The sequence below is a fragment of the Salmo salar genome, chromosome 13, assembly GCF_965601325.2.
Source record: "Salmo salar chromosome 13, fSalSal1, whole genome shotgun sequence".
Taxonomy (NCBI): Eukaryota; Metazoa; Chordata; class Actinopteri; order Salmoniformes; family Salmonidae; genus Salmo; species Salmo salar.
In genome coordinates, this window is record NC_138303.1 from 42,946,039 (window position 1) to 42,972,683 (window position 26,645).

A 26,645-nucleotide genomic window follows, 5' to 3' on the forward strand; every position below is an offset into this window, starting at 1 on the left:
GATTTAAGGTCAAGGTCACTGGGTCCAACCAACCAGACTTGGGTTCAATACATTTAAAAAAATATATTTTAAATAGGTTGAGTGTTTGCTTTAGCCTACTTGGAATGCCAAGTGAGCAGTGTTTGTTATTTTGGTACTTGTCTATCGGTTCCATTGCAACAGGCAAGCTTAGTCAATCATAGTTATATGTATTTGAAATGATTTCAAATAGTATTGAATCCAGGTCTGTCGACCAGACCAACCTGCTCCTCCTCCCTTCCACTCCTGGAAAAAAGGAAGACATTTTGTTAGTGATAACTAACTCCATAACGTTTCCTCCCCTTAAGACTTTGTCCCCCTCAGTCTCTCTGCATCTGTGTTTGTTTACAGAGACATTATGGCCTCCCTTCTCCAAAGGACAATTGAGGTGATAAAGCAGATAATTGAAAGGCTGGTTAATCGCTGTTTACTCACCAGAATGTTACATGTTGTTGGGATCAGTTACTTCACTCAGACAGCATCTTGCTAGATGTCTCAGAGTGGATGCCCAACACACACACCCTCGCATGTGCACACACACACACACACTCTGTCTGACTGACTTCCCGGTTGACTGCCTGCCTGGCCCGGTTGACTGACTGCCTGCCTGGCCCGGTTGACTGACTGCCTGCCTGGCCCGGTTGACTGACTGCCTGCCTGGCCCGGTTGACTGACTGCCTGCCTGGCCCGGTTGACTGACTGCCTGCCTGGCCCGGTTGACTGACTGCCTGCCTGGCCCGGTTGACTGACTGGCTGCCTGGCCTGGTTGACTGACTGCCTGCCTGGCCCGGTTGACTGACTGGTGGCACCGTACAGTTACTCTAACCCAGTAGAGCAAGGGTGTCAAACTCATTCCATGGAGGGCCTAGTGTCTGCTGGTTTTAGTTTTTTCCCTTTAAATTAAGACTTAGACAACCATGTGTCTTGGTTGAATCTCTGCGATGTGCCAGTCAGTCATCATGCGATGTTTGAATGAACATTTTCTAAAGGCTTTCCCCAAAAACCTTCTCAATTAAATATTCACTGCAAAGTAGGCTTAGCTGGCAGAATGATATCATGATGATTTGTATCAATCGTGGGGCATTTGTTTAGTAAACTCTGCTGTTGCATGTAGCCTAAACTGTACATTGTTTGGTGCAAAATAGGGGTGTGACTGTTTATACGTTAAAACAAGGACCGAGTTTGGGAAACCCTGAATTAACACCTTGTTACAATGGTAAACATAATAACACTGGTAAATGTAATACATTTTCTATTTGTAATAACGTTTCCATTTTTTATGTAATCGACCAGGTAAATGTAATAACTGGCTGGTAAATGTAATAAAATGTTGAATGGTAAACACAACTTTTCCTGCTAAATGTAATAAGTTATTACATTAACCAGTGCATATTACATTAACCGGTGAGTAACAACAATTTTGATGAATAATGTAATAACTTCAACCAGTCATGGAATAACATACCAAAATCAATGTTTTTACTTTCATAAACAAACATAAGATGGTGCCGGAGAGGATGGCTGATGTTTTATTGGCTCTAAACCAACAGTGCTATTTTGTTTGTTTTTTCAAAAAATGTGTAACTTATTTTGTACATAATGTTGCTTTCTCTTATGACCGAAAAGAGCTTTTGGACATAAGAACAGCGATTATTCACCTCGAATTGGATGAGTCGGATGGGAAGGATATACTCCAAACACCCAAACAGGCCCTCATCCCCGTCATTCGCTGGAGAAAGAAACAGAGATTTTGCGGAAAGAGATTGGGGTGCCTTGTGAGGATCAGGCAACGAGTGGCTAATCTGTCTTTGCCATCCATACTGTTAGCCAACGTTCAATTGCTGGAAAATAAATGGGACGAAGTGAAAGCATGTATATCCTACCAACGGGACATTAAAACTGTAATATCTTACGTTTTACCGAGCCGTGGCTGAACAATGACATTAACATACAGCTGGCGAGTTATACACTCTATCGGCAGGATAGAGTGTATGTATATTTGTAAACGGCCTATGTATATTTGTAAACAAAAGCTGGTGCCCAATATCTAAGGAAGTCTCAAGGTTTTGCTCACCTGAGATAGAGTATCTCATGATAAGCTGTAGACCACACTATCTACCAAGAGAGTTTTCGTAGCTGTCTACATACCACCACAGACTGATGCTGGCACTAAAACTGCGTTCAATGAGCTGTATACTGCCATAAGCAAACAGGAAAATGCTCATCCAGAGGCAGTGCTCCTAGTGGCCAGGGACTTTAATGCAGGGAAACTTAAATCAGTTTTACCTCATATCAGCATGTTAAATGTGCAACTGGAGGGGAAAAAATTCTAGACCACCTTTACTCCACACACAGAGACACGTACAAAGCTCTCCCTCGCCCTCCATTTGGCAAATCTGACCATAATTCTATCCTTCTGATTCCTGCTTACAAGCAAAAATGAAAGCAAGAAGCAGCACAAAAAAGTGGTCAGATGAAGCAGATGCTAAACTACAGGACTGTTTTGCAAGCACAGACTGGAATATGTTCCGGGATTCTTCCGATGGCATTGAGGAGTACACCACATCAGTCACTGGCTTCCTCAATAAGTGCATCGATGACGTCGCCCCCCACAGTGATTGTACGTACATACCCCAACCAGAAACCATGGATTACAGGCAACATTCGCACTGAGCTAAAGGGTAGAGCTGCTACTTTCAAGGAGCAGGACTCTAACCTGGAAGCTTATAAGAAATCCCGCTATACCCTCCGACGAACCATCAAACAGGCAAAGCGTCAATACAGGACTAAGATCGAATCGTACTACACCGGCTCCGACGCTCATTGGATGTGGTAGGGCTTGCAAACTATTACAGACTACAAAGAGAAGCACAGCCGAGTGCTGCCCATTGACACAAGGCTACCAGACGTGCTAAATAACTTCTGTGCTCGCTTCGAGGCAAGTAACACTGAAACTGTAATCACGCTCTCCGCAGCCGATGTGAGTAAAACCTTTTATACAGGTCAACATTAACAAAGCCGCAGGGCCAAACAGATTACCAGGACGTGTACTCCGAGCATATGCTGACCAACTGGCAAGTGTCTTCACTGACATTTTCAACCTCTCCTTGTCTGAGTCTGTAATACCAACATGTTTCAAGCAGACCACCAAAGGCCCTGTGCCCAAGAACACTAAAGTAACCTGCCTAAATGACTACCGACCTGTAGCGCTCACATCTGTAGCCATGAAATGCTTTGAAAGGCTGGTCATGGCTCACATCAACACGATTATCCCAGAAACCCTAGACCCACTCCAATTTGCATACCGCCCCAACAGATCCACAGATGATGCAATCTCTATTGCACTCCACACTGCCCTTTCACACCTGGACAAATGGAACACCTATGTGAGAATGCTATTCATTGACTACAGCTCAGTGTTCAACACCATAGTGCCCTCAATGCTCATCACTAAGCTAAGGACCCTGGGACTAAACACCTCCCTCTGCAACTGGATGAGGGACTTCCTGACGAGCCACCCCCAGGTGGTAAGGGTAGGTAGCAACACATCCGCCACACTGATCCTTAACACTGGGCCCCTCAGGGGTGCGTGCTTAGTCTCCTCCTGTACTCCGTGTTCACTCATGACTGCACGACCAGGCACGACTCCAACACCATCATTAAGTTTGGCGATGACACAGTAGGCCTGATCAACGACGAGACAGCCTATAGGGAGGAGGTCAGAGACCTAGCCTTGTGGTGCAAGGACAACCTCTCCCTCAATGTGGTCAAGACAAAGGAGATGATTGTGGACTATAGGAAAAGGAGGACTAAGCACACCCCCATTCTCATCTACAGGGCTGTAGTGGAGCAGGTTGAGAGCTTCAAGTTCCTTGGTGTCCACATCACCAACAAACTAACATGGTTCAAGCACAGCAAGACAGTCGTGAAGAGGGCACAACAAAACATATTCCCCCTCCGGAGACTGAAAAAATTTGGCATGGGTCCTCAGATCCTCAAAAGGTTTTACAGCTGCACCATTGAGAGCATCCTGACGGGTTGCATCACTGCCTGGTACGGCAACTTCTCGGCCTCCAACCGCAAGGCACTACAGAGGGTAGTGCATACGGCCCAGTACATCACCGGGGCCAAGCTTCCTGCCATCCAGGACCTCTATACCAGGCGGTGTCAGAGGAAGGCCCTAAAAATTGTGAAAGACTCCAGCCACCCTAGTCATCAACTGTTCTCTCTGCTACTGTACGGCAAGCAGTACCGGAGCGCCAAGTCTAGATCCAAGAGGCTTCTAAACAGCTTCTACCCCCAAGCCATAAGACTCCTGAACATCTAATCAAATGGCTACCCAGACTATTTGCATTGCCCCCCCCCCCCCCCCCCCCCCCCCGCTGCTGCTACTCTCTTTTATTATCTGTGCATAGTCACTTTAATAACTCTACCTACATGTACATATTACCTTAATTACCTCGACACCGCTGCGCCCGCACATTGACTCTGTACCGGTACCCCCTGTATATAGCCCCGCCATTGTTATTTACTGCTGCTCTTTATTTTATTTCTTTCTCTTACCTTTTTGGGGGTATTTTCTTAAAACTGCGTTGTTGTTTAAGGGCTTGTAAGTAAGCATTTCACTGTAAGGTCTACTGCTGTTGTATTTAGCGCATGTGACACAATTTGATTAGATTTTTGAGTTGATATAAACAATCTGTGTGCCTCTACCTGGTTAGCTTGTGGCGCTAATGCAAGTCTTCGGGTTTCAGGCAAGTTTACTCAATATGTTAATTTGACACCAATTGCCCTGGTGCCATCCAGATCTGCCATCCAGATTTGAAATCGTTCAAATACCTTGAGGATTTACTTGAGCCTGTATGGAGTGCTAGATTGAAGGGTTTTGCACATGTCCATCAAAGTAAGGGATAAAATAAAGGAAGTTAAACATAAAGACATTGATTTTGGTATGTTGCTACTGACCTGATAACATAACAACCGCATAACACAATAATAAGCTTGATTAATAATAAAATGTGTGTGTGTGTGTGTGTGTGTGTGTGTGTGTGTGTGTGTGTGTGTGTGTGTGTGTGTGTGTGTGTGTGTGTGTGTGTGTGTGTGTGTGTGTGTGTGCATTTCAATGTGTGCTTTTGAGTATCTATGTATGACTATTCATGTATGATGTGCATGAGTTTGTTTCTGTTGTGATTGGCAGTAGGTGGTGGTATGTGCATCGAATTGAGTGAAGTAGTACATCCTATTTTTTATTTTATGTTATTGCATGATTGGTGGAAGTTATTACATTGTTCATGAAAAGATTGTTACTCACCAGTTAATGTAATAATCAGCGGTTCATGTAATAACTTTTTCCTCTAAATGTAATAAGTTACGTTTACTGTTCAACATTTTATTGCGTTTACCGGCATGTTATTACATTTACTGGGTTTATTACATGAAAAGTTATTACATTTACCATTGTTACACACCCTTTGAGATTGCGCAACCACGTAATCGTTTCCCGCCATACAATCAATGTAAATCTGATACTGTCAAGTTAAAATGTAATTATTTGTGCGTGGAAGGTACTGTAGGTCATCCGCTTTCGCGGGCCAGTATTCCTTTCATTCTGTATAGTAGCTTTCAGTTGGCACTGGCCCAGTGTGCCCCTGGCAAATGAACTTGAATGTCAAGCACTGCAAGGACGTGCTAATTTAAAAGATGGATAGATGTTATTAGCCTGGTTCTGTATGGAATGCAGGTACATTATGGGTCAGAGGTCAGGTCATTGCCACCAGTGGAAAAAGTTGGTCTAGAACCCTGCCAGAAGGCGGATGACCGGTTCGGGAAGTATGAAATCACTGATGCTTTAGCTCAGCAGCAATATGATTTTAGTTGCCAGGTAAAGGCACACATTGCTTATATGTTTGTTTATGTATGTGTGTTGGGGGAGAGATGTAATCTATCTCCCCTTCCTAGACCTGGCGCTACCTCTACTCTCGATCTCCTTCCTCTCTCTGCAGATAAGAGTTTAGATGTATGTGTGCTGCTTGGAAGCACTTCAGCTTTCATCCGGAGATACACACTGGTTGCTAAGGTGCAGGACAACGAGAGAGATCTTGCCCTGAGTGGGGTGGCGAGGTGCAATCAGTGGTGCCTGCCTGAGCAGCCATTGCTCACGTGCGTGCGTATGCGTGCGTGCCGTTATCTTGCTGGCTGGCCTTCCGTTCCCGTCCGTTCTCCGTCGGCCCTTTCCTCTGCCCTTTTCCTTCCATCCCCGCGGGCTGTTCCAGCCCCCCTCCATAACCCCCCCACTGTGTGTGTATTTATTAGGATCCCCATTAGCTAAAGCAACAGTTACTCTTCCTGGGGTACACATAAAACATTACATATACAGTACATAACATTAATAGACAAGCACAGCACAAGGACAGAACTACATATATTTAAAATAAGAATTGATGCTTTCATACTTTTATGCCTTGGCATTCCATGCATCATGTACTCATTATAACGGCAACACTGCAGCCATTCATTCTCCCATATATTGCGAATCCCTTGCTCTACTGTTACAATTGCTTTGTCTAAGCAGGTCCTGGTATCCTAATCTCACAGCACCGGTTGTTCTGTAAATACCTCACAACAACTTTGTCATTATGGGGTATTATGTGTAGATAGATGTGTTAGAGAAACAAATGTGATATTTTTTTATTATTCAGGCTATAACACAACAAAATGTGGAATAAGTCAAGGAGTATGAATACTTTCCGAAGGCACTTTACAGAGTCATTGAACATTGGTAACTTTAATAATGTTTACATACTGCTTTAAGTACTTTATATCTATTTATCACAGGAGGTTGGTGGCACCTTAATTGGGGAGGATGGGCTAGTGGTAATGGCTGGAGCAGAATACGTAGAATGGTATCAAATACACTGAACAAAAATATAAACTCAACATGCAACAATTTCAAAGATTTTACTGAGTTACAGTTCATGTAAGGAAATCAGTCCATTGAAATAAATTCATTAGGCCCTAATCTATGGATTTCACATGACTGGGAATACAAATTAGCATCTGTTGGTCACAGATACCTGTAGGGGTGTGGATCAGAAAACCAGTCAGTATCTAGTGTGACCACCATTTGCCTCATGCAGTGTGACACATCTCCTTCACATAGATTTGATCAGGCTGTTGATTTTGGCCTGTGGAATGTTGTCCCACTCCTCTTCGTGGGCTGTGAGAAGTTTCTGGATATTGGTGGGAACTGGAACACACTGTTGTACGATCCAAAGCACCCCAAAACTGCTCAATGGGTGACATGTTTGGTGATTATGCAGGCCATGGAAGAACTGGGATATTTTCAGCTGCCAGGAATTGTGGACAGATCCTTGCGACATGGGGCTGTGCATTATCATGCTGAAACATGAGGTGATGGCGGCAGATGAATGGCACGACAATGGGCCTCAGGATCTCATCACGATATCTATGTGCATTCAAATTGCCATCGATAAAATGCAATTGTGTTTGTTGTCCGTAGCTTATGCCTGCCCATACCATAACCCCACCACCACCATGGGACACTCTGTTCTCAACGTTGACATCGGCAAACCGCTCGCCCACACGGTTGAAATCTGCCCAGTACAGTTGGAACTAGGATTTATCGGTAAAGAGCACACTTCTCCAGTATGCCAGTGGCCATCAAAGGTGAGCATTTTCCCACTGAAGTCGGTTACGACACCGAACTGCAGTCAGGTCAAGACCCCGGTGAGGACGACGGGCACCCAGATGAGCTGCCCTGAGACGGTTTCTGACAGTTTGTGCAGAAATTCTGGGGCTGGATTATCTTGGCAAAATGCTCACTAACAGGAATGTAAACAAACTTGTGCATAGAATTTGAGAGAAATAAGCTTTTTGTACATATGGAAAATTCCTGGGATCTTTTATTGCAGCTGATGAAACATGTTTTTACATGTCGTGTTCATATATTTGTTCAGTGTACATCAAACACACAGTTTCCATGTGTTTGATGCCATTCCATTCGCTCCATTTCGGCAATTATTATGAGCCATCCTCCCCTCAGCAGCCTCCTGTATTCTAGTCAGGGCTTATCCTGTATACCTACTGCTGTTCACACATTTTCTATTACCATACTGTCTATACACACCATTTACATACAGTGCATTCGGAAATTATTCAGACCCCTTGACTTTTTCCAAATTTTGTTATGTTACAGCTTTATTCTAAAATTGATTAAATTATATTTGTTCCTCATCAATCTACACATAATACCCCATAATGAGAAAGTGAAAATAGGTTTTTGGAAATTTTAGCTAATTTATAAAAAGCTACAAACCAAAATACCTAAGTATTCAGACCATGTGCTATGAAACTTGAAATTGAGCTCAGGTGCATCCTGTTTCCATTGATCATCCTTGATGTTTCTACAACTTGATTGGAGTCCATCTGTGGTCAAATCAATTGATTGGACATGATTTGGAAAGGTACACACAGTTGACAGTGCATGTCAGAGCAAAAACCAAGCCATGAGTTCGAAAGAATTGTCCGTAGAGCTCGGAGACTGGATTGTGTTGAGGCACAGATCTGGGGAAAGGTACCAAAAAATGTCTGCAGCATTGAAGGTCCCCAAGAACACAGTGGCCTCCATCATTCTTAAATGAAAGAAGTTTGAAATCACCAAGACTCTTCCTAGAGCTGGCCGCCTGGCCAAACTGAGCAATCGGGGGAGAAGGGCCTTGGTCAGGGAGGTGACTAAGAACCCGATGGTCACTCTGACAGAGCTCCAGAGTTCCTCTGTGGAGATGGGAGAACCTTTCAGAAGTACAACCATCTCTGCAGCACTCCACCAATTAGGCCTTTACGGACAGAAGCCACTCCTCAGTAAAAAGCACACGACAGCCCACTTGGAGTTTGCCAAAAGGCACCTAAAGGACTCACAGACCATGAAAAACAAGATTCACATCTGGAGGAAACCTGGCAGAAAAGTACAGAAAAATCCTTGATGAAAACCTGCTCCAGAGCGCTCAGGACCTCAGACTGGGGAAAATGTTCACTGGACTTGAACCCAATCGAAAATAGCTGTTCAGCAATGCTCTCCATCCAACCCGACAGAACTTGAGTGGATCTGCAGAGAAGAATGGGAGAAATTCCCAGAATACAAGTGTGCCAAGATTGTAGCGTCATAATCGAGGCTGTAATTGCTGCCAAAGGTGCTTCAACAAAGTACTGAGTAAAGGGTCTGAATACTTATGTAAATATAATATTTCAGTAAAAAAATGTTTTACCTGTTTTTACTTTGTTTAGATTGAGAAAAAAAACTATACTGCTCAAAAAAATAAAGTGAACACTTATACAACACATCCTAGATCTGAATGAAAGAAATAATCTTATTAAATACTTTTTTCTTTACATAGTTGAATGTGCTGACAACAAAATCACACAAAAATAATCAATGGAAATCCAATTTATCAACCCATGGAGGTCTGGATTTGGAGTCACACTCAAAATTAAAGTGGAAAACCACACTACAGGCTGATCCAACTTTGATGTAATGTCCTTAAAACAAGTCAAAATGAGGCTCAGTAGTGTGTGTGGCCTCCACGTGCCTGTATGACCTCCCTACAACGCCTGGGCATGCTCCTGATGAGGTGGTGGATGGTCTCCTGAGGGATCTCCTCCCAGACCTGGATTAAAGCATCCGCCAACTCCTGGACAGTCTGTGGTGCAACGTGGCGTTGGTGGATGGAGCGAGACATGATGTCCCAGATGTGCTCAATTGGATTCAGGTCTGGGGAACGGGCGGGCCAGTCCATAGCATCAATGCCTTCCTCTTGCAGGAACTGCTGACACACTCCAGCCACATGAGGTCTAGCATTGTCTTGCATTAGGAGGAACCCAGGGCCAACCGCACCAGCATATGGTCTCACAAGGGGTCTGAGGATCTCATCTCGGTACCTAATGGCAGTCAGGCTACCTCTGGCGAGCACATGGAGAGCTGTGCGGCCCCCCCAAAGAAATGCCACCCCACACCATGACTGACCCACCGCCAAACCGGTCATGCTGGAGGATGTTGCAGGCAGCAGAACGTTCTCCACAGCGTCTCCAGACTCTGTCACGTCTGTCATGTGCTCAGTGTGAACCTGCTTTCATCTGTGAAGAGCACAGGGTGCCAGTGGCGAATTTGCCAATCTTGCTGTTCTCTGGCAAATGCCAAACGTCCTGCACGGTGTTGGGCTGTAAGCACAACCCCCACCTGTGGACGTCGCGCCCTCATACCACCCTCATGGAGTCTGTTTCTGACCGTTTGAGCAGACACATGCACATTTGTGGCCTGCTGGAGGTCATTTTGCAGGGCTCTGGCAGTGCTTCTCCTGCTCCTCCTTGCACAAAGGCGGAGGTAGCGGTCCTGCTGCTGGGTTGTTGCCCTCCTACGGCCTCCTCCACGTCTCCTGATGTACTGGCCTGTCTCCTGGTAGTGCCTCCATGCTCTGGACACTACGCTGACAGACACAGCAAACCTTCTTGCCACAGCTTGCATTGACGTGCCATCCTGGATGAGCTGCACTACCTAAGCCACTTGTGTGGGTTGTAGACTCCGTCTCATGCTACCACTAGAGTGAAAGCACCGCCAGCATTCAAAAGTGACCAAAACATCAGCCAGGAAGCATAGGAACAGAGAAGTGGTCTGTGGTCCCCACCACTCCTTTATTGGGGGTGTTTTGCTAATTGCCTATAATTTCCACCTGTTGTCTATTCCATTTGCACAACAGCATGTGAAATTTATTGTCAATCAGTGTTGCTTCCTAGGTGGACAGTTTGATTTCACAGAAGTGTGATTGACTTGGAGTTACATTGTGTTGTTTAAGTGTTCCCTTTATTTTTTTGAGCAGTGTATATTCAATCCATTTTAGAATAAGGCTGTAACGTAACAAAATGTGGAAAAAGTCAAGGGGTCTGATTACTTTCCGAATGGACTGTATATATTTATATATACAATTTTGCCGTGGGGTTTTGTATTGTGTATTTAAATAATGTGTTCTTCGACATAGCTCATTTTAATATTTCTAGTATTGTACATTGCATTTTAGTTAGTTTATTCACACTGCATATTTATTTAGATACTGAATTCTTGACATAGCTCACAAATATATCTACTACTGTACATATCATTCTTGTGTAAATTCATCTTGTGTGTGTGTGCATATATACTGAGTGTACAAAACATTTGGAACACCTGCTCTTTCCATGACAGACTGCCCAGGTGAATCCAGGTAAAAGCTATGATACCTTATTGATGTCACTGGCTAAATCTACTTCAATCAGTATAGATTATGGTATTTGGTATTTTATTAGGATCCCCATTAGCTGTAGTGAAAGCAGCTGCTACTCTTCCTGGGGTCCACATGAAACATAATACAGAATGACATAATACAGAACATCAATAGAGAAGAACAGCTCAAGGACAGAACTACATACATGTCAATGCATACACAAACTATCTAGGTCAAATAGGGGAGAGACGTTGTGCCGTGAGGTGTTGTAGACAGTTTAGGAAGGATTTTTAAGCATTGAGGCAATTGAGACATGGATTGGGCATGTGTGTCATTAAGAGGGTGAATGGGCAAGACAAAAGATTGAAGTGCCTTTGAACAGGGTATGGTAGTAGTTGCACCAGTTTGAGTGTGTCAAGAACAACAACGCTGCTGGGTTTTCACTCTCAACAGTTTCACGTGTGTATCAAGAATGGTCCACCACCCAAAGGATATCCAGCCAACTTGACACAACTGTAGGAAGCATTGGAGACATCATGGGCCAGCATCGCTGTGCCCTGACGAATTGAGGCTGTTCAGGGGGCAAAAGGCAGGGTGCAACTCAATATTAGGAAGGTGTACAATACCAGTCAAACTTTTGGACACACCTACTCATTCCAGAGTTTGTCTATATTTTCACATATGGAATCATGTAGTAACCAAAAAAGTGTTAAACAAATCAAAATATATTTTATGTTTGAGAATCTTCAAAGTAGCCACCCTTTGCCTTGACAGGTTTTTAGAAATGTTTGCAAATTTATAAAAAATAAAACACTGAAATATCCCATTTACATACGTATTCAGACCCTTTACTTACTGCTTTGTTGAAGCACCTTTGGCAGTGATTACAACCTCTAGTCTTCTTGGGTATGATGCTACAAGCTTGGCACATCTGTATTTGTGGATTTTCTCCCATTCTTCTCTGCAGATCCTCTCAAGCTCTGTCAGGTTGGATGGGGCGCGTCGCTGCACAGCTTATTTTCAGGTCTCTCCAAAGATGTTCGATCGGGTCCAGTCTCTGGCTGGGCCACTCAAGGACATTCAGAGACTTGTCCCTCCTGCATTGTATTCACTGTGTGCTTTGGGTCGTTGTCCTGTTGGAAGGTGAACCTTCGCCCCAGTCTGAGGTCCTGAGCGCTCTGGAGCAGGTTTTCATCAAGCATCTTTCTGTACTTTGCTCTGTTCATCTTTCCCTCAATCTTGACTCGTCTCACAGTCCCTGCCTCTGAAAATCATCCCCACAGCATGATGCTGCCACCACTATGCTTCACCATAGGGATGGTGCCAGGTTTCCTCCAGATGTGACACTTGGCATTCAGGCCAAAGAGTTCAGTCTTGGTTTCATCAGACCAGAGAATCTTGTTTCTCATGGTCTGAGAGTCCTTTAGGTGCCTTTTGGCAAACTCCAAGCGGGCTGTCATGTTCATTTTACGGAGGAGAGGCTTCCATCTTGCGCCACTACCATAAAGGGCTTATTGGTGGAGCAATGCAGAGATGGTTGTCTTTCTGGAAGGTTTTCCCATCTCCACAGAGGAACTCTGGAGCTCTGTCAGAGTGACCATCGGGTTCTTGGTCACCTCCCTGACCAAGGACCTTCTCCCCCGATTGCTCAGTTTGGCCTGGCGACCAGCTCTAGGAAGAGTCTTTGTGGTTCCAAACTTCTTCCATCGAAGAATGATGGAGGCTACTGTGTTCTTGGTGACCTTGAATGCTGCAGAAATGTTTTGGTACCCTTCCCAGATCTGTGCCTCGACACAATCCAGTCTCCGAGCTCTACGGACAAATCCTTTGACCTCATGGCATGGTTTTTGCTCTGACATTCACTGTCAACTGTGGAACCCTATATAGACAGGTGTGTCCCTTACCAAATCGTGTTCAGTCAATTGAATTTACCACAGGTGGACTCCAATCAAGTTTACAAAATTCAAACTTACAATGTTTTCTTTTCATTCTTTTTTTATGCTTGAGTACGATTGCCTACTGTTCTTTGTTGATATTTCCTGCCTAAGTTTTCCCACTTTGCCAGTGAAGTAATCATTAAAATAATTGACAACATCAAATTGTTTTGTGATGTATAAGCCATCTGATTCAATGAAAGATGGAGTTGAATTTGTATTTCTGACAATAATTTGATTTAAAGTATTCAAAAGTTGTTCTACTGTTCTTCATGTCATTGGTCTTGGCTTCATAATACAGTTTCTTCTTCTTTTGGTTGAGTTTAGTCACATTTCTCAATTTGCAATAAGTCAGCCAGTCAGATGTGCAGCCAGACTTATTAGCCACTCCTTTTGCACCATCTATTTCAACCATACAGTTTTTCAATTTCTCTCAATCCATTGAGCCTCACAGTCCATTTCATAACAGGTGCATGTTTATCAATAATTGGAAAAAGCTATTTCATATATTCATGAAGTGCAGCATCTGGATGCTCGTTATTAATCACATCAGACCAACAAATATTTATAACGTCGTCCACAGAAGTCACAGCAAAATCTTTTGTATGATCTCTTATATACTATTTTAGGCCCAGCTATTGGAACTTTGGCTTTCCTGGATGTAGCCGCTATATTGTGATCACTGCATCCAATGGTTACGGATACAGCTTTAGAACAAAGTTGTACAGTATTACTTAAAATGGGATCAATACATGTGGATGATCTTGTTCCTGTAGTGTTTGTAAATACTCTGGTAGGTTGATTAATAACCTGAACCAGATTACAGGCACTGGTTACAGTGAGAAGCTTTCTCTTGAGCGGAAAGCTTGATGAAAACCAGTCAATATTCAGGTCCCCAAGAAAGTAGACTTCTCTGTTTACCTCACCCACACTATCAAACATTTCACGCATACAGTATGTATACTTTAAAATAGTGGATTTAGCTATTTCAGCCACACCTGTTGCTGACAGGTTTATAAAATTGAGCACACCGCCATGCAATCTCCATAGACAAACATTGACAGTAGAATGACCTTACTGAAGAGCTCAGTAACTTTCAACGTGGCACTGCCATAAGATGGCATCTTTCCAACAAGTCAGTTCATCAAATTTCTGTCCTGCTAGAGCTGCCCTGGTCAACTGGAAGTGCTTTTATTGAGAAGTGGAAACGTCTAGGAGCAACAATGGCTCAGCCACACAAGCTCACAGAACGGGACCGCCGAGTGCTGAAGCACGTAGCGCATAAAAATTGTCTGTCCTCAGTTGCAACACTCCCAACCGAGTTCCAAACTGCCTCTGGATTCAACGTCAGCACAAGAACTGTATGTCATCTGACAGTCCTACGGACGAATCTGGGTTTTGCGGATGCCAGGAGAACGCTACCTGCCCCAATGCATAGTAAAGCTTGGTGGAGGAGGAATAAGGATCTGGGCCTATTTTTCATGGTTCGGGCTAGGCCCCTTAGTTCCAGTGAAGGGAAATCTTAACGCTACAGCATACAATGATATTCTGTGCTTCCGACTTTGTGGCAACAGTTTGGGGAAGGTGTAAGGGCTGTCGTCGGAAGAAGACCAAGGTGCAGCGGAGTTAGTGTTCATCTTGACATTTAATTCAAACAAAGAGAACACTATACAAAAAACAGGAACACCGACAGCCAAACAGTACTGACAGGAAACACACTGAACAGAAACAATTACCCACAAAACCCAAAGGAAAAACATGCTCCTTATGTGTGACTCCCAATCAGCAACAACGAGCTTCAGCTGTGCCTGATTGGGAGCCACACACACGGCCCAAAACAAAGAAATACAAAAACATAGAAAAAGGAACATAGAACGCCCACCCAATGTAACACCCTGGCCTAACCAAAATAAAGAACAAAAACCCCTCTCTATGGCCAGGGCGTTACAGAAGGTCCTTTCCTGTTTCAGCATGACAATGCTCCCGTGCACAAAGCGAGGTCCATACAGAAATTGTTTGTCGAGATCAGTGTGGAAGAACTTGACTGGCCTGCACAGAGCCCTGACCTCAACCCCATCAAACACCTTTGGGATGAATTGGAGCACCGACTGCGAGCCAGGCCTAATCGCCCAACATCAGTGCCCGACCTCACTAATACTCTTGTGGTTGAATGGAAGCAAGTCCTGGCAGCAGTATTTTTCCAATACTGGAAAAATACATTATTTGGCCAATTTTAAAAATGTGTTACATTTTAAACGTTTATTTTTTTCCGTATGTGAAACTTTTGAAGCTCTTCTCCTGCAGTTGTAACAGCTCCTTGTAGAATTATTTTTGTTGCTTTAAAAGATCTTTCACCTGCGCAAGCGAGACACTGTCCTCTTCTTTGTTTGGCATGGTTATTGTTGGTGTACCACATACTGTAGTTCCAGCCAGGTCAGGCTAATGCGTGTGTGTTTACTATGGCCTGACCTATCCCTGTGGCTGTGTCACTGTGTCCTCACTGCCTTTGGAATGCTCCCTGGTGCAGAACCAGAGCCTTTTAACATGTTGACTCTATCTGGCTGAACAAAGGAGCTGAGAGCGAAAGCCAAGGCCTCTTGTCTATCTGGTTTACTGTAGCAGCAATATAATAGACAGGGCACACACACACAGGCTGTTGTTCTATTCATTCCCATCAAGTGCTGATCTCTGATCTCCATCTCTTTGCCCTGGTATTTCACGATGGTGGTTTTTACACGATGACAAGGGGTTACACAAACAAACCTGCATCACCACCACCACTCCTTACCCTTACCCCCTTCTGAGGGGTTGTGGGCACACACACAAACACACGCTCACCTGGCTTCTCCTGCAGTAATCCCTGTGGTGATATTTATAGCCGGGGACTCAGAAGAGAGATGAGTATCTGCCTCCATGAATCCAACAGGGCCCGGCCAGGGAAGGCCAGCATCTCTGCAGCTCCAGCTTGTTGACTCTGTCACAGTGTGGAAATGCAGGCTAGCTCCAATGACACTGATAAAGCCCCTGAGGATCAGATAGAGGTCTGCTATGGACAGACAGAACGCTACTCTTTGTTGTTCTTGGAAGCAGCTCTGTTTTAGACTAATGGCTTCTGCAGAACATTGCAGTCCAAAGTTCATGGTGAAGTAGTAGACCGAGGTTCCGGGGTTAACAGAATAAACTTTTATGCAGCTTTATACCGTCCGAGGGAGACCGTTGATGATGTGTTTGTGTGTGAACAAACGATACGCTTCGAATTAAGTTACTGCTGCTTTAATGGGGGCGGCAGGTAGCCTAGTGGTTAGAGCGTTGGGCCAGTAACCGAAAGGTTGCTGGATTGAATTCCCGAGCTGACAAAGTAAAAAGCTGTCATTCTGCCCCTGAACAAGGCAGTTAACCCACTGTTCCCCGGTAGGCAGTCATTGTAAACAAGAATTTGTTCTTAACTGACTTGCCTAGTTAAATAAAGGCTAAATATTTTTTTTTTAATCTATAAAAATGATTGCTCAACTGAGTACCATAATATGTCAGAAAACATACCAGTCAGAAAACAACATGATCAAGTAGCTGGCAGAGATCCAGTGGTTTGGGAATTAAACTGAGGGGTATTACTCATTTGTGGCAAGACACAGGTCTGTGGTTTCACTGTGTCTTGACTGTGAATCCATCACTTACAATCCATATGAATTAGATGAACAGATTCAATGAGCCCAGCGCTCCTTTTGGCTTTCACCCTCAGAGCCTGCGTCCTACATGGCATCGTATTCCCTAATATAGTGTACTACTTTTGACCAGGGTCCATAGCCTCTACTGGAACAAAACCCCAAACAATCCGATTTTAGCGTTGTCATCCTAGAGACGGGGCCAGCCAGAGAGATTCCAGGGCTTGTGGTTGAAAACGGGAAAAGAAAGAGAGTAGACATGGCTTGGAGCAGGAGCTGCATTCCTCCTGGTCCTCTGTGTCTTTCCTCCGCTCTCTCGCTCGCTTCCTTCTCCTGCTCTTCCAGCTCTCCACCCTCAGTGAGGCCGTCAGATAGACTAACCCCGCCATGGGTTCCTCTCTCATCTGACCTGATGAAGCAGCTGTCTGTGGCCTCTCCATTAGGACTCAACTGAAGGCCCATCATGGCATCATTCCCACCTGTGTAGAGATCACTAGACAGTGGCTTTGTCCGAATACCCGTACTTACGTTCTAAATACAGTATTACACATTTTGGGTATACGAAAAAATAGTTTTTTTATATTATGTGACAACATTTTGTATGCTTTAAATGCCAGGATGTCATACTCATTGCAGCTTTTCATCAAGTAGAATTCGCTGCCCGTTATTGAGGAAGAGAATCGTCTTCTGAGACTTGTGTGTTTGACAACAGCTGATAATCATCTGAGGGGACGCGCTGTACCAAAATAAACGAACGGCGGGAATCAGCGCAAATCCGCGTCATATGACAAATTCTCAGTAGGATGAGCCTAGTAGGCTGATATTTGTTGCTTGAGCCTAGTAGGCTGTAGCACGATTAATAAACAGTGTTCAGTTTCAGTAAGTAGTAGGCAAGCCAGATTTCAGACACGGCCTGTGTCTGTAGGTAAACTCATCTCCACTGAAGTGTGGTCCATTTGAGGAAAGGGATGTATTCGTTTTCTTAACCGCTTCAACAATCAATAATGACCTGTTACATGTTTTGAGGGTTTATTTATTAGCAATTCTGCTACATGGACGATGAACAGCAGAATGAAAAGGAGTTGTGTTCCTCTTTGGGCTGTGGATGGTTGGCTCTCTACTTATGGAGATTGAGTAAACCCGTAGAGAACCAAAAAAACATCTCTGGTGATTAAAAACATCTCTGGTGAGTCACACTGACTCTGATCTAATCCAAACCTTACTTGGCCCTTTTTTATTGTTTCTGTTGGCATGGAGAACCTGTATAGAAAATATGTGTCCTCTTCCTATGTGTACTTTTAGTGTGCACCACTGTGGCAACAAACACTGGTTTGATTTGAGGGAGAAAAACTTTAAAGAGTGTCGGTATCAGACACCATCACTTTACATAATAAATCAGCGAGATTAATAACAAAGCAATAAAATGATATATTACAATCAGCAAGAATATAAAAGGTACACTTAACACCTAAGCGGCTGACAGACTAAGCAGGGGAGTACACTGGACAAAAAAACTATGTGGGAACACATAAAAGCCAATACAAGTGCTTATTTTGTAGGCCTGTGGGAAAAGTTATGTCTTTTAGAGAGGACTTGAATGTGTGTAGTGAGCTGTGATTGTAACTTGTGTGTCTGTCTTCAGGACTACCCCAAGAACAGACACCCGGGCTGGAGCCAAGGCTCAGTGGCTTATCACGCAGGTGAGACTTGGTGCTCTTCATCACATTTTCTCTGTGCTCTTCATCACAATTTCTCTGTGCTCTTCGTCAACATTTCTCTATGCCCTTCGTCAACATTTCTCTGTGCCCTTCGTCAACATTTCTCTGTGCTCTTCCTAACTTGTTTTCTGTCTTGCCTTTCTCTCCTCTCCTGGCCTGTCTTGCTTACTGGTTAGCTCATTCCCTGAGTATGTGGGTTTTGACCCAACTCATGTTTTAGATGGCTGTTGGATCAGAGCTGTTTCCTGTACATCTCTCTGATACACACAGTTTCAAACCAAGCATCTCTGGGCACCATCTCAGCTGGAGGGGGCCAGGGCAGATAGAGTAGGATCACGCAGGGTGATAAAGAGAGAGAACGGCAAAACGTCTGAGGAAGAAAGGGGGATGATATCTCATTCCTCGGGGAGTGATCTCTCCTTCTCCAATCAAGGAATCAGTTGCAGTTATCTTGCTACGGTTGTATAACTGCTCAGTGTGGCCCTTTGTGAAGACAGGCCCTGTTACCAACTGCTGCTATATCTCTCTGTCTCCGGGCATCTGTCGTCCCAAAGCCTCCGGCATCCCCACCGCTATCTATCACTAAAGACTTATCACTGTTGATTAGCTATAAAGTGCTGCTAGGGCTGCTACTGTATCAGCGCTAGAGGGAATGTATCATGAGGGCGCTACACATGAGAGTTATCTACACAGAGGTCAGTCGGAAGGACCTCGTTGTTAAATCCATCATCGTCGATGGGTTAGAAGGCATCAGCCAGATGGTGTGTCTGAAATGGCATCCTATTCCCAACTGACTATACAGTGTAGTGCACGACTTTTGACCAGAGTAATCTGCTAGCTGTCCTAGTCTGCCTCCCAAATGGCACCCTATTTCCTAGTGCACTACTTTTGACCAGAACCCTCATGGGCCCTGGTCAAAAGTAGTGCACTACAAAGGGAATAGGGTGCTATTTGGGATGCTAGGAGGGCTGGAGATGATACAACCAGTGCTGACTGAGGGATGGATTGGGGCACCACCGTCAGTCCCGTTGGGTTCTGTATGTGGGCTCCCGCTCTGGTTTGGCTGGCGTGTGGAAGACTCCACAAGAATTTGCATGCCCAAGCACAGCTCCCATTAATGTTATCTGTTAGAGACAAAAATGATGTATGTGGTTTTCCACACTGTTTCTGAGGTTTGCCTTCCCATGCCTGGGTTCGCATACAGGCTCCTTCAGTCTACATCAACAGGACTCCTAGTAGCTCATAGTGTGCGTCCCAAACGTGACCCTATTCCCTACATCTGGTCAAAAGTAGTGCACTACGTAGGGAACAAGAGGCCTCTTAGAACCTCTTAGTTATATCCTCTCCAGCCAGCCAGCCAGCCATCCAAGCAAGCCTTCAGCACAGTCAGCAGCGCAATAACTCAGGACTTCACAATATGCACACGCAAGACAAACTAGTATCCAAAGTATCTATGTATGCAATAATAATAGGAAAGGCCGATGTTCAATTTGTATCTTTTGCCTTACTGAGTTTTGAGAGAGGGCTTCTTGCTGTTTAGCTTTTTTTACAGACACAAAAACATTGGCGGGCCAAGATAGAACACTGTGAAAAGGTACTTCTGTTTGGTTTGTCAACTCAGTCTGTTTAGCTCACGACCATGTGTGCGTCCCCAATCGCACCCTATTCCCTATATAGTGCTCTACCTTTGACCAGAGACCCATATAAAGGGAATAGTCAGCCATTTGGGAATCAGCCGTATCTGTTTTTATGTTCTCCTCACGTTCCAGAGGGCAAGTGGCTGCCAGCGTATCATTTCATTCAAATCAATCAAAAGTGTGACTGTTGCGATATTGGCACAGACAGTGAGAACCTCCATTCCGTGTGTTGCCACAGTGTGATGTTGCTGACTGTGTCGATGGGCCGTGGTCCATTTTCTCTGCTCTGAGCGGACCAAGGCACAGCACCCTGTTATGTGTGTGTGTGTGTGTGTGTGTGCGGCGTGTTGTGGTGCCCTGTTAGTAGCAGCCTGTGAGGCAGCAGCTCACCAAGCCTCATTAACCCTGTCACCTTGGCAGACGCTACGCTTTCAGAGCACGACCCTATCGCCACTCCTCATCAATGACTCACGCTCTGACTCAACACCAGCACGATGCCCTGCCCTACAACAACCAGCACTACCTAACCTGGCACAGGTGCCAGACCTGGCATACGCCCTACCCTACCACCACCGCCTTGCCGAACTAGCCCAGGCCCCACCCTACAACCACCATAGCCACATTTTAACAATAAAGACCTACTAATGTATCTTCTAGGTCAGTGGCTGTGGTGTTAAAATCCATGCACATATTCTAGATGTTGTTGTTGAGTCAAAGTTCCCTGGGCCAGGCCAGGGAGGGATTCAGGGAAGCCCCTGTGTTTTCCAGACATACATACTCTCTTATTATGAACGCCAAGCGGCCCTGTTCTCTCGTTCACACCTCTCTTTTCCTCCGTCCCTCCGGTCTTCAGCTGTCTTCCAGCCAGGTGTCAGCCAGATTCCCTGGCCTGGCGAGCTGGTGTCTCAGGTGCCAGAAGCCTTGCCTTCTCTAGCCAGAGCCATTTCTTTATCCACGCTCCACACTGCTATTTTTAGCTGCACTCCTTCTCTCCTCTCTTCCCCCCCCTCCTCCTCCTCTCTTTCCCCGTGGTGGAACCAGTGTTTGCTGTGTGTGTTGTGACAGGGGCCCACATGGGAGCCCTAATGATAGTGTCTCCATCTCCCTCCCCGTCCTACACACACACACACACACACACACACACACACACACACACACACACACACACACACACACACACACACACACACACACACACACAATCTCAGATAAAGATTGTTTAAACAGTATCCTGAGCCGGGGACGGCTCCCATGACAACTCCACAAATATTTACCAGAAACCAGCCACAGCGCACCGTAGAGGAGCATGTCTGCAGGCTACCTTTTAGTGTTTTTCATTCTTTTTTTATTGTTCTCTTTCTCTCGTGTGTGTGTGTGTGTGTGTGTGTGTGTGTGTGTGTGTGTGTGTGTGTGCGTGCTTTACTTCTTTCTTGTTTAGTTGTTTTTCCACCAGAGATTGGATTTGTTTTACTGAAAGAATACTGAAGTAGTGTTGTGTAGGCCTGTTTGTCCCAGTGATCATGTCCCTGGAACATTGGGATGGAAGAACATTGTGACCCTTGCTCATCACTGTACACGGTGTGCAACGTAGACCATCGCATTTTGAATAGATGGCACGGCACTAAATCCAGAATAAGATTGGAAATATTAGAGCATCATGTGCAACACATTTACCTAGCTGTTTACCTAGCTGTTTACCTAGCTGTTTACCTAGCTGTTTACTTTAATGATCCTTGCTTTCTTGTGGACATCCTAAAAAGAGTTTCATGTGAGATTCCACTGGAGGTGTTTCATGTAACATGTTGTTTTTTGCGAAGAACAATTAGGTGACAATGTTGCCCTCTTGGTGAAAGTTAAAAAGATTGTAGCAGTATACAGTAGGATTATCTAGCTATCAATAAAGAAATAAATCCCTTTTATCCCTTTTTACATTACAACAATCCTCACACAGTGACAAGATGTCTCCCCCTCTCTCTCTTTCTCTTTCTGTGCCTCTCGCTCTCATTCTCTATCTCTCCCTCTGTCTTTCTCTCTCTCTCTTTCTCAGATGATGGGAAGATCTTCCATGGTAGTGGGGTTGGGGAGCCGTTTGGTCCTCGCTGTATCGAGGGTGACATCATGGGCTGTGGCATCATGTTCCCACGGGACTACATATCGGATGGTGAAGGTAAGGACAATAAGATGGGGGCACATTTTCAGTTCAATTCAATAGACCTTTATTGTTCCCGAATGGCAATTTGTTTACAGTAGCGGAAGTTAAAGACATGCTCCGGAACTTTGGCGACTGACTAGTATTTTTTTAAACCTCCCGCTTTGGGCTGGATGTGTCAATGTGTAGTTCATACATGCATAATCTATGAGGAGAATTACTGTCTGATGAAATTCCTAGTTTGAAAGCAACTGTTTTTCTGGAAGCTGTGCCATTTTCCCTTAATTTTTCCCCAAGTGGGCCAGCCCCCTAGCAATTCGAGTTCAACCAATGAGCTTCAGCCCCTCGCCATATGACTGACAGATAGCAAGATGCACACACAGCAGAGTGAGAGAGAAGGCGAAACAAATGGCGAAACAAACAAACATACAGTTTTCTGCACATATGTGATGTAGTACGTAATTTTCAGGAAACACTTTTTGCTCGTGAGGGCTACTTTCAGAACTACTGGCTAAAAAGTCTACAAAAGTACCGGAGAATCCCTTTAAAAGAGTTTTCAATGTCACTTGTTCCCATTAATGACATGACTTTTCCTCCCTGCAACTTACAGGTGTGTTGTAGAATAAAGAGGAAGTAGTGACACTTGCCTGAGTTGAGAGTGAATGTTAGATGATTCAGCTGTTTGGGGGCGAATCTTCACTTCCGCTCAATTTTCACTTAGTCATACATTGATGTCAATGGAAATCAGGGGCACAACTTTGGTTTTAGAAGTGGGGGGTACATAACTTGGGGGGGGGGGGGGGGGGGTTCTCCCATTTTTTGGGGCATCTAAATCTCATTTCCTACAGTTCTACACAATCTGATATGACCCAAGGCCCTTCTAGCCGTCTCTGTTTAGAACAACAAAAAGTTAGCAAAAATGCCCACAGTCAAGCTAAGAGATCATTATTAAATATGTTTAAGGGATTGATAAAACTAAACTAGATCAGTGATAATTCAATAATCAATATTGTGTTGCACCTTTAACCAATAACCTCACAAATGAACAACTCTTACAAATAAAGTATAAATTCTTTCGATTGTCTTTATTAAGACATCCTCTATCAAATTTAAGCCAGCCCGATTCGCCTGCCTGCCCGACCCCCAACAGTCTAGTCAATACCTCAACTCTCCCCAGCACAACTGCCTTCCCAGCTTTCTTTTTTTTATGTCTCAAAGGGAAAGGTTTGAAAAACAAAAGTTTAATAAAAACACACCTACACATTAACACACAAACAGTCCATCCTGAATATAATTCATATCATAGGGCTAATAGTACTGTAGAGTTATTTTTACTTGCACACAATATAGCTGGATCACCCCGTCCTGCCCCTAGGGGTCAACAGCCTTGTAGCGCCCTAACCCAACACACCCCACACAGCTTTAGGATCTTAGCGAAACATTCATTATTGGTTTCAGGTGTGTTAGGCCAAGACCAGAGTGACAAACAACAGTATGACAGAACCCCAGGGTCAAGACTGAGCAGCCCAGCAGCTAGGGATTGCCTAAATAGGTATCTCTCCTGACGTGGGCATGTTTTCAATGCAGACTCATTTGTCATACAGTATTCCATATAAGGCATCCAGACCTTATGAAAGTTGCACACTATTCCCTTAATCTTGGAATAAATCAAATCTAGTGATACATAACTTGACATTTCTTCCATCCATTGTGGGAGGATAACCAACCTTCCAATTAATGGCAAGGCATTTGTTAGCCGCTATAAATGCTAGGTTACACAATTTCTTCTGACTATCAGTCTCCAGTATCAACATTTCCAAGCAATGAAAAACAGGGAGACGGGAGAATCTGTAGACATGCTGAGATAAAAGAACATACTCTTTACCAGAATTCAGCCAGCCTTCACAAGACCATAACATATGCACATATGTCCCAATTTGTGTTTTACGCCTCCAGAAGACAAATTGCATTTCTGAGTACATGATATTCAGTTTCACTGGCATATAGTAGGTTCTATGGATGGTCTTAAACTGCAGTCATTTATGTCTGAGATTATATGAACATGACTGGGCCTTCTAATGTGTCCATTCATCATCATCAATAGCATCTCCCGGGTCTTCCTCACATTTTTGTTTTACATGTTTTGTGTCATGGGGAAAAGCCTCTATCAACCCTTGATACAGTTTGGAAATTACTTTTAGAGGTTTGTCAGACTGCCTTAAAATAGTCTACATCTTTGAAGCTTCTTGCTTGTCCAGTGTTTGATGCACAGAGAGAATAAAGTGTATCTGCAAAAGTTCACCTCTGTGCTGACAGACTAGTCTTCCCTGTCACCATCTGACCCTGATGAGACCCCTGTCACCATCTGACCCTGATGAGACACCCTGTCACCATCTGACCCTGATGAGATCCCCTGTTACCATCTGATCCTGATGAGATACCCTGTCACCATCTGACCCTGATGATACACCCTGTCACCATCTGACCCTGATGAGACACCCTGTCACCATCTGACCCTGATGAGACACCCTGTCACCATCTGACCCTGATGATACACCCTGTCACCATCTGACCCTGATGAGACCCCTGTCACCATCTGACCCTGATGAGACACCCTGTCACCATCTGACCCTGATGAGACACCCTGTCACCATCTGACCCTGATGAGACCCCTGTCACCATCTGACCCTGATGATACACCCTGTCACCATCTGACCCTGATGAGACATGATGAGCATTGTGTTGTGTACTGACTGTGCACTATGACAGTGAAGCCTGTAGAGCTGTTCATACTGTGTCAGTGTGATAAGTAGGGAGTTTGCTATGTAAACTACATTACTATACTGACTAATAAAAACTCATATTGCGCTGAAAAAAATGTCAGAATATCGGTCTTCAATCGTTTGGCTGCTGGTTTCATTATTTGATTCAGATCTAGTGTGATTGAGGCAAAAATTATAGCTAAAGTTAGTGAGCTAGCTAACTAATGTTAGCCAACTTTTGGCTAGCTCTAGCGAATGGTAAATCATCAATTTTACTTCTGTTGAAATGGGACAAAACAGAGGCTACAAAACATTTCCATACACACAACAGCTGTTAGATACTGCTACCAGGCAGATAGCTAGAGACTAGCCAGAGCTGAACTGTCCATATTAGCTAGCTAACTGCCTGCTAGTAGTTCATTAATTTAAGTCCAGAGGGGATGAAACATTAGCTAACGTAACATGTCAGTTACACTTCTAGCTCAGCACTGGGAATATTTGTTTTTTCTTCTGTCAAACAGCAGTTGTCTTGCTGGCTAGATTAGTCAACTAAAGAGTAGCCAGTTTCGGCTCTGCTTGCTTTTAAAACTCTGGAGAAAAAAAAAGTGCAACACAGACAGCAGCTGCCTCTGTCCATCTCTCCCATAATGGTCCTACACTGCAGCGGTTCAGAAGCTTTGCCTTCACACAGCCTGTCTGCACGCTCTGCTCTGTGGTGTTCGTCAGGTCCTAAATCCAGCCTACTGTAACCAGAAAACAGCCTACCCGACAGGTGGTCCTAAAGCACACCAGCGCCGTGTTTTTGTATCACAGAATGTGATGTGGAGGACATGTCCCTAGTGAAAGTTGTACCCTTGATGGAAATAATGAAAGTTAAGATTTACCCCTTTGTGTTTTGTCCTCAGATGACATAGATGAGTGGGACCCGTTGGAGGTGCTGCCGAGGCAGGGCGTGGGGCGCATCCAGAACGTTCTGTACCTGAATGATGATGATGAGGAAGAGGGGGACGAACTGGACCAGGAGCATGACGGCAGGAAGGTCATGGTGAGCACATGTAGTTGGGAACACACACACACACACACACACACACCATCACACCCACGCAGATCCTTTGATGTAAAATCATGAACTGAATCTGCGCTGTGGTTTGATCGTGTTTGTTGGTTGTTATTTTGATTGACTGTAGCTGCTGGAATGGTCAAGCAGCATTCTTTACAGAGATCATATGTCTCATATGGCTGCCAGCCCTAGGCCCTAGTCTCACTGCTGCATTGTGCAACGAGGGGTCAGCAAGACTGCAGGCTGCGTCCCAGATGGCACCCTATTCCCCACACAGTGCACTACTTTTGACCAGGGCTCTGGTAAAAAGTAGTGCACTATGTAGGAAATAGGGTGCCATCTGTGCTGCTGTTGCAACCTTAGAGAGTGAGAATAGAATTGGCCAAGCCGTAATCCAGGGATTTGTTCATATTTATTCAGTGGGACACATTACCA

The 26,645-nt window shown here is 44.5% G+C and overlaps 2 protein-coding genes across 4 annotated transcripts in view; one reads left to right on the top strand and one right to left on the bottom strand.

The window, feature by feature from the left end:
- The window catches only part of igfbp-6b2 (insulin-like growth factor binding protein 6 paralog B2), an 81,687-nt gene extending 65,408 nt beyond the window's left edge, over positions 1-16,279 (bottom strand). The window contains exon 1 of the mRNA XM_014135596.3: positions 16,061-16,279. The gene's annotated coding sequence lies outside the window, so the exon portion shown is untranslated. The remainder of the gene's footprint in view (positions 1-16,060) is intronic.
- The window catches only part of spryd3 (SPRY domain containing 3), a 91,690-nt gene that overhangs the window by 59,411 nt on the left and 5,634 nt on the right, over positions 1-26,645 (top strand). For all 3 annotated transcript variants that reach the window (XM_014135940.3, XM_014135942.3, XM_014135943.3), the window contains 3 exons: positions 18,527-18,584; positions 22,287-22,406; positions 26,056-26,195. In XM_014135940.3, coding sequence (XP_013991415.1) covers positions 18,527-18,584; positions 22,287-22,406; positions 26,056-26,195 — 318 coding nt within the window. The remainder of the gene's footprint in view (positions 1-18,526; positions 18,585-22,286; positions 22,407-26,055; positions 26,196-26,645) is intronic.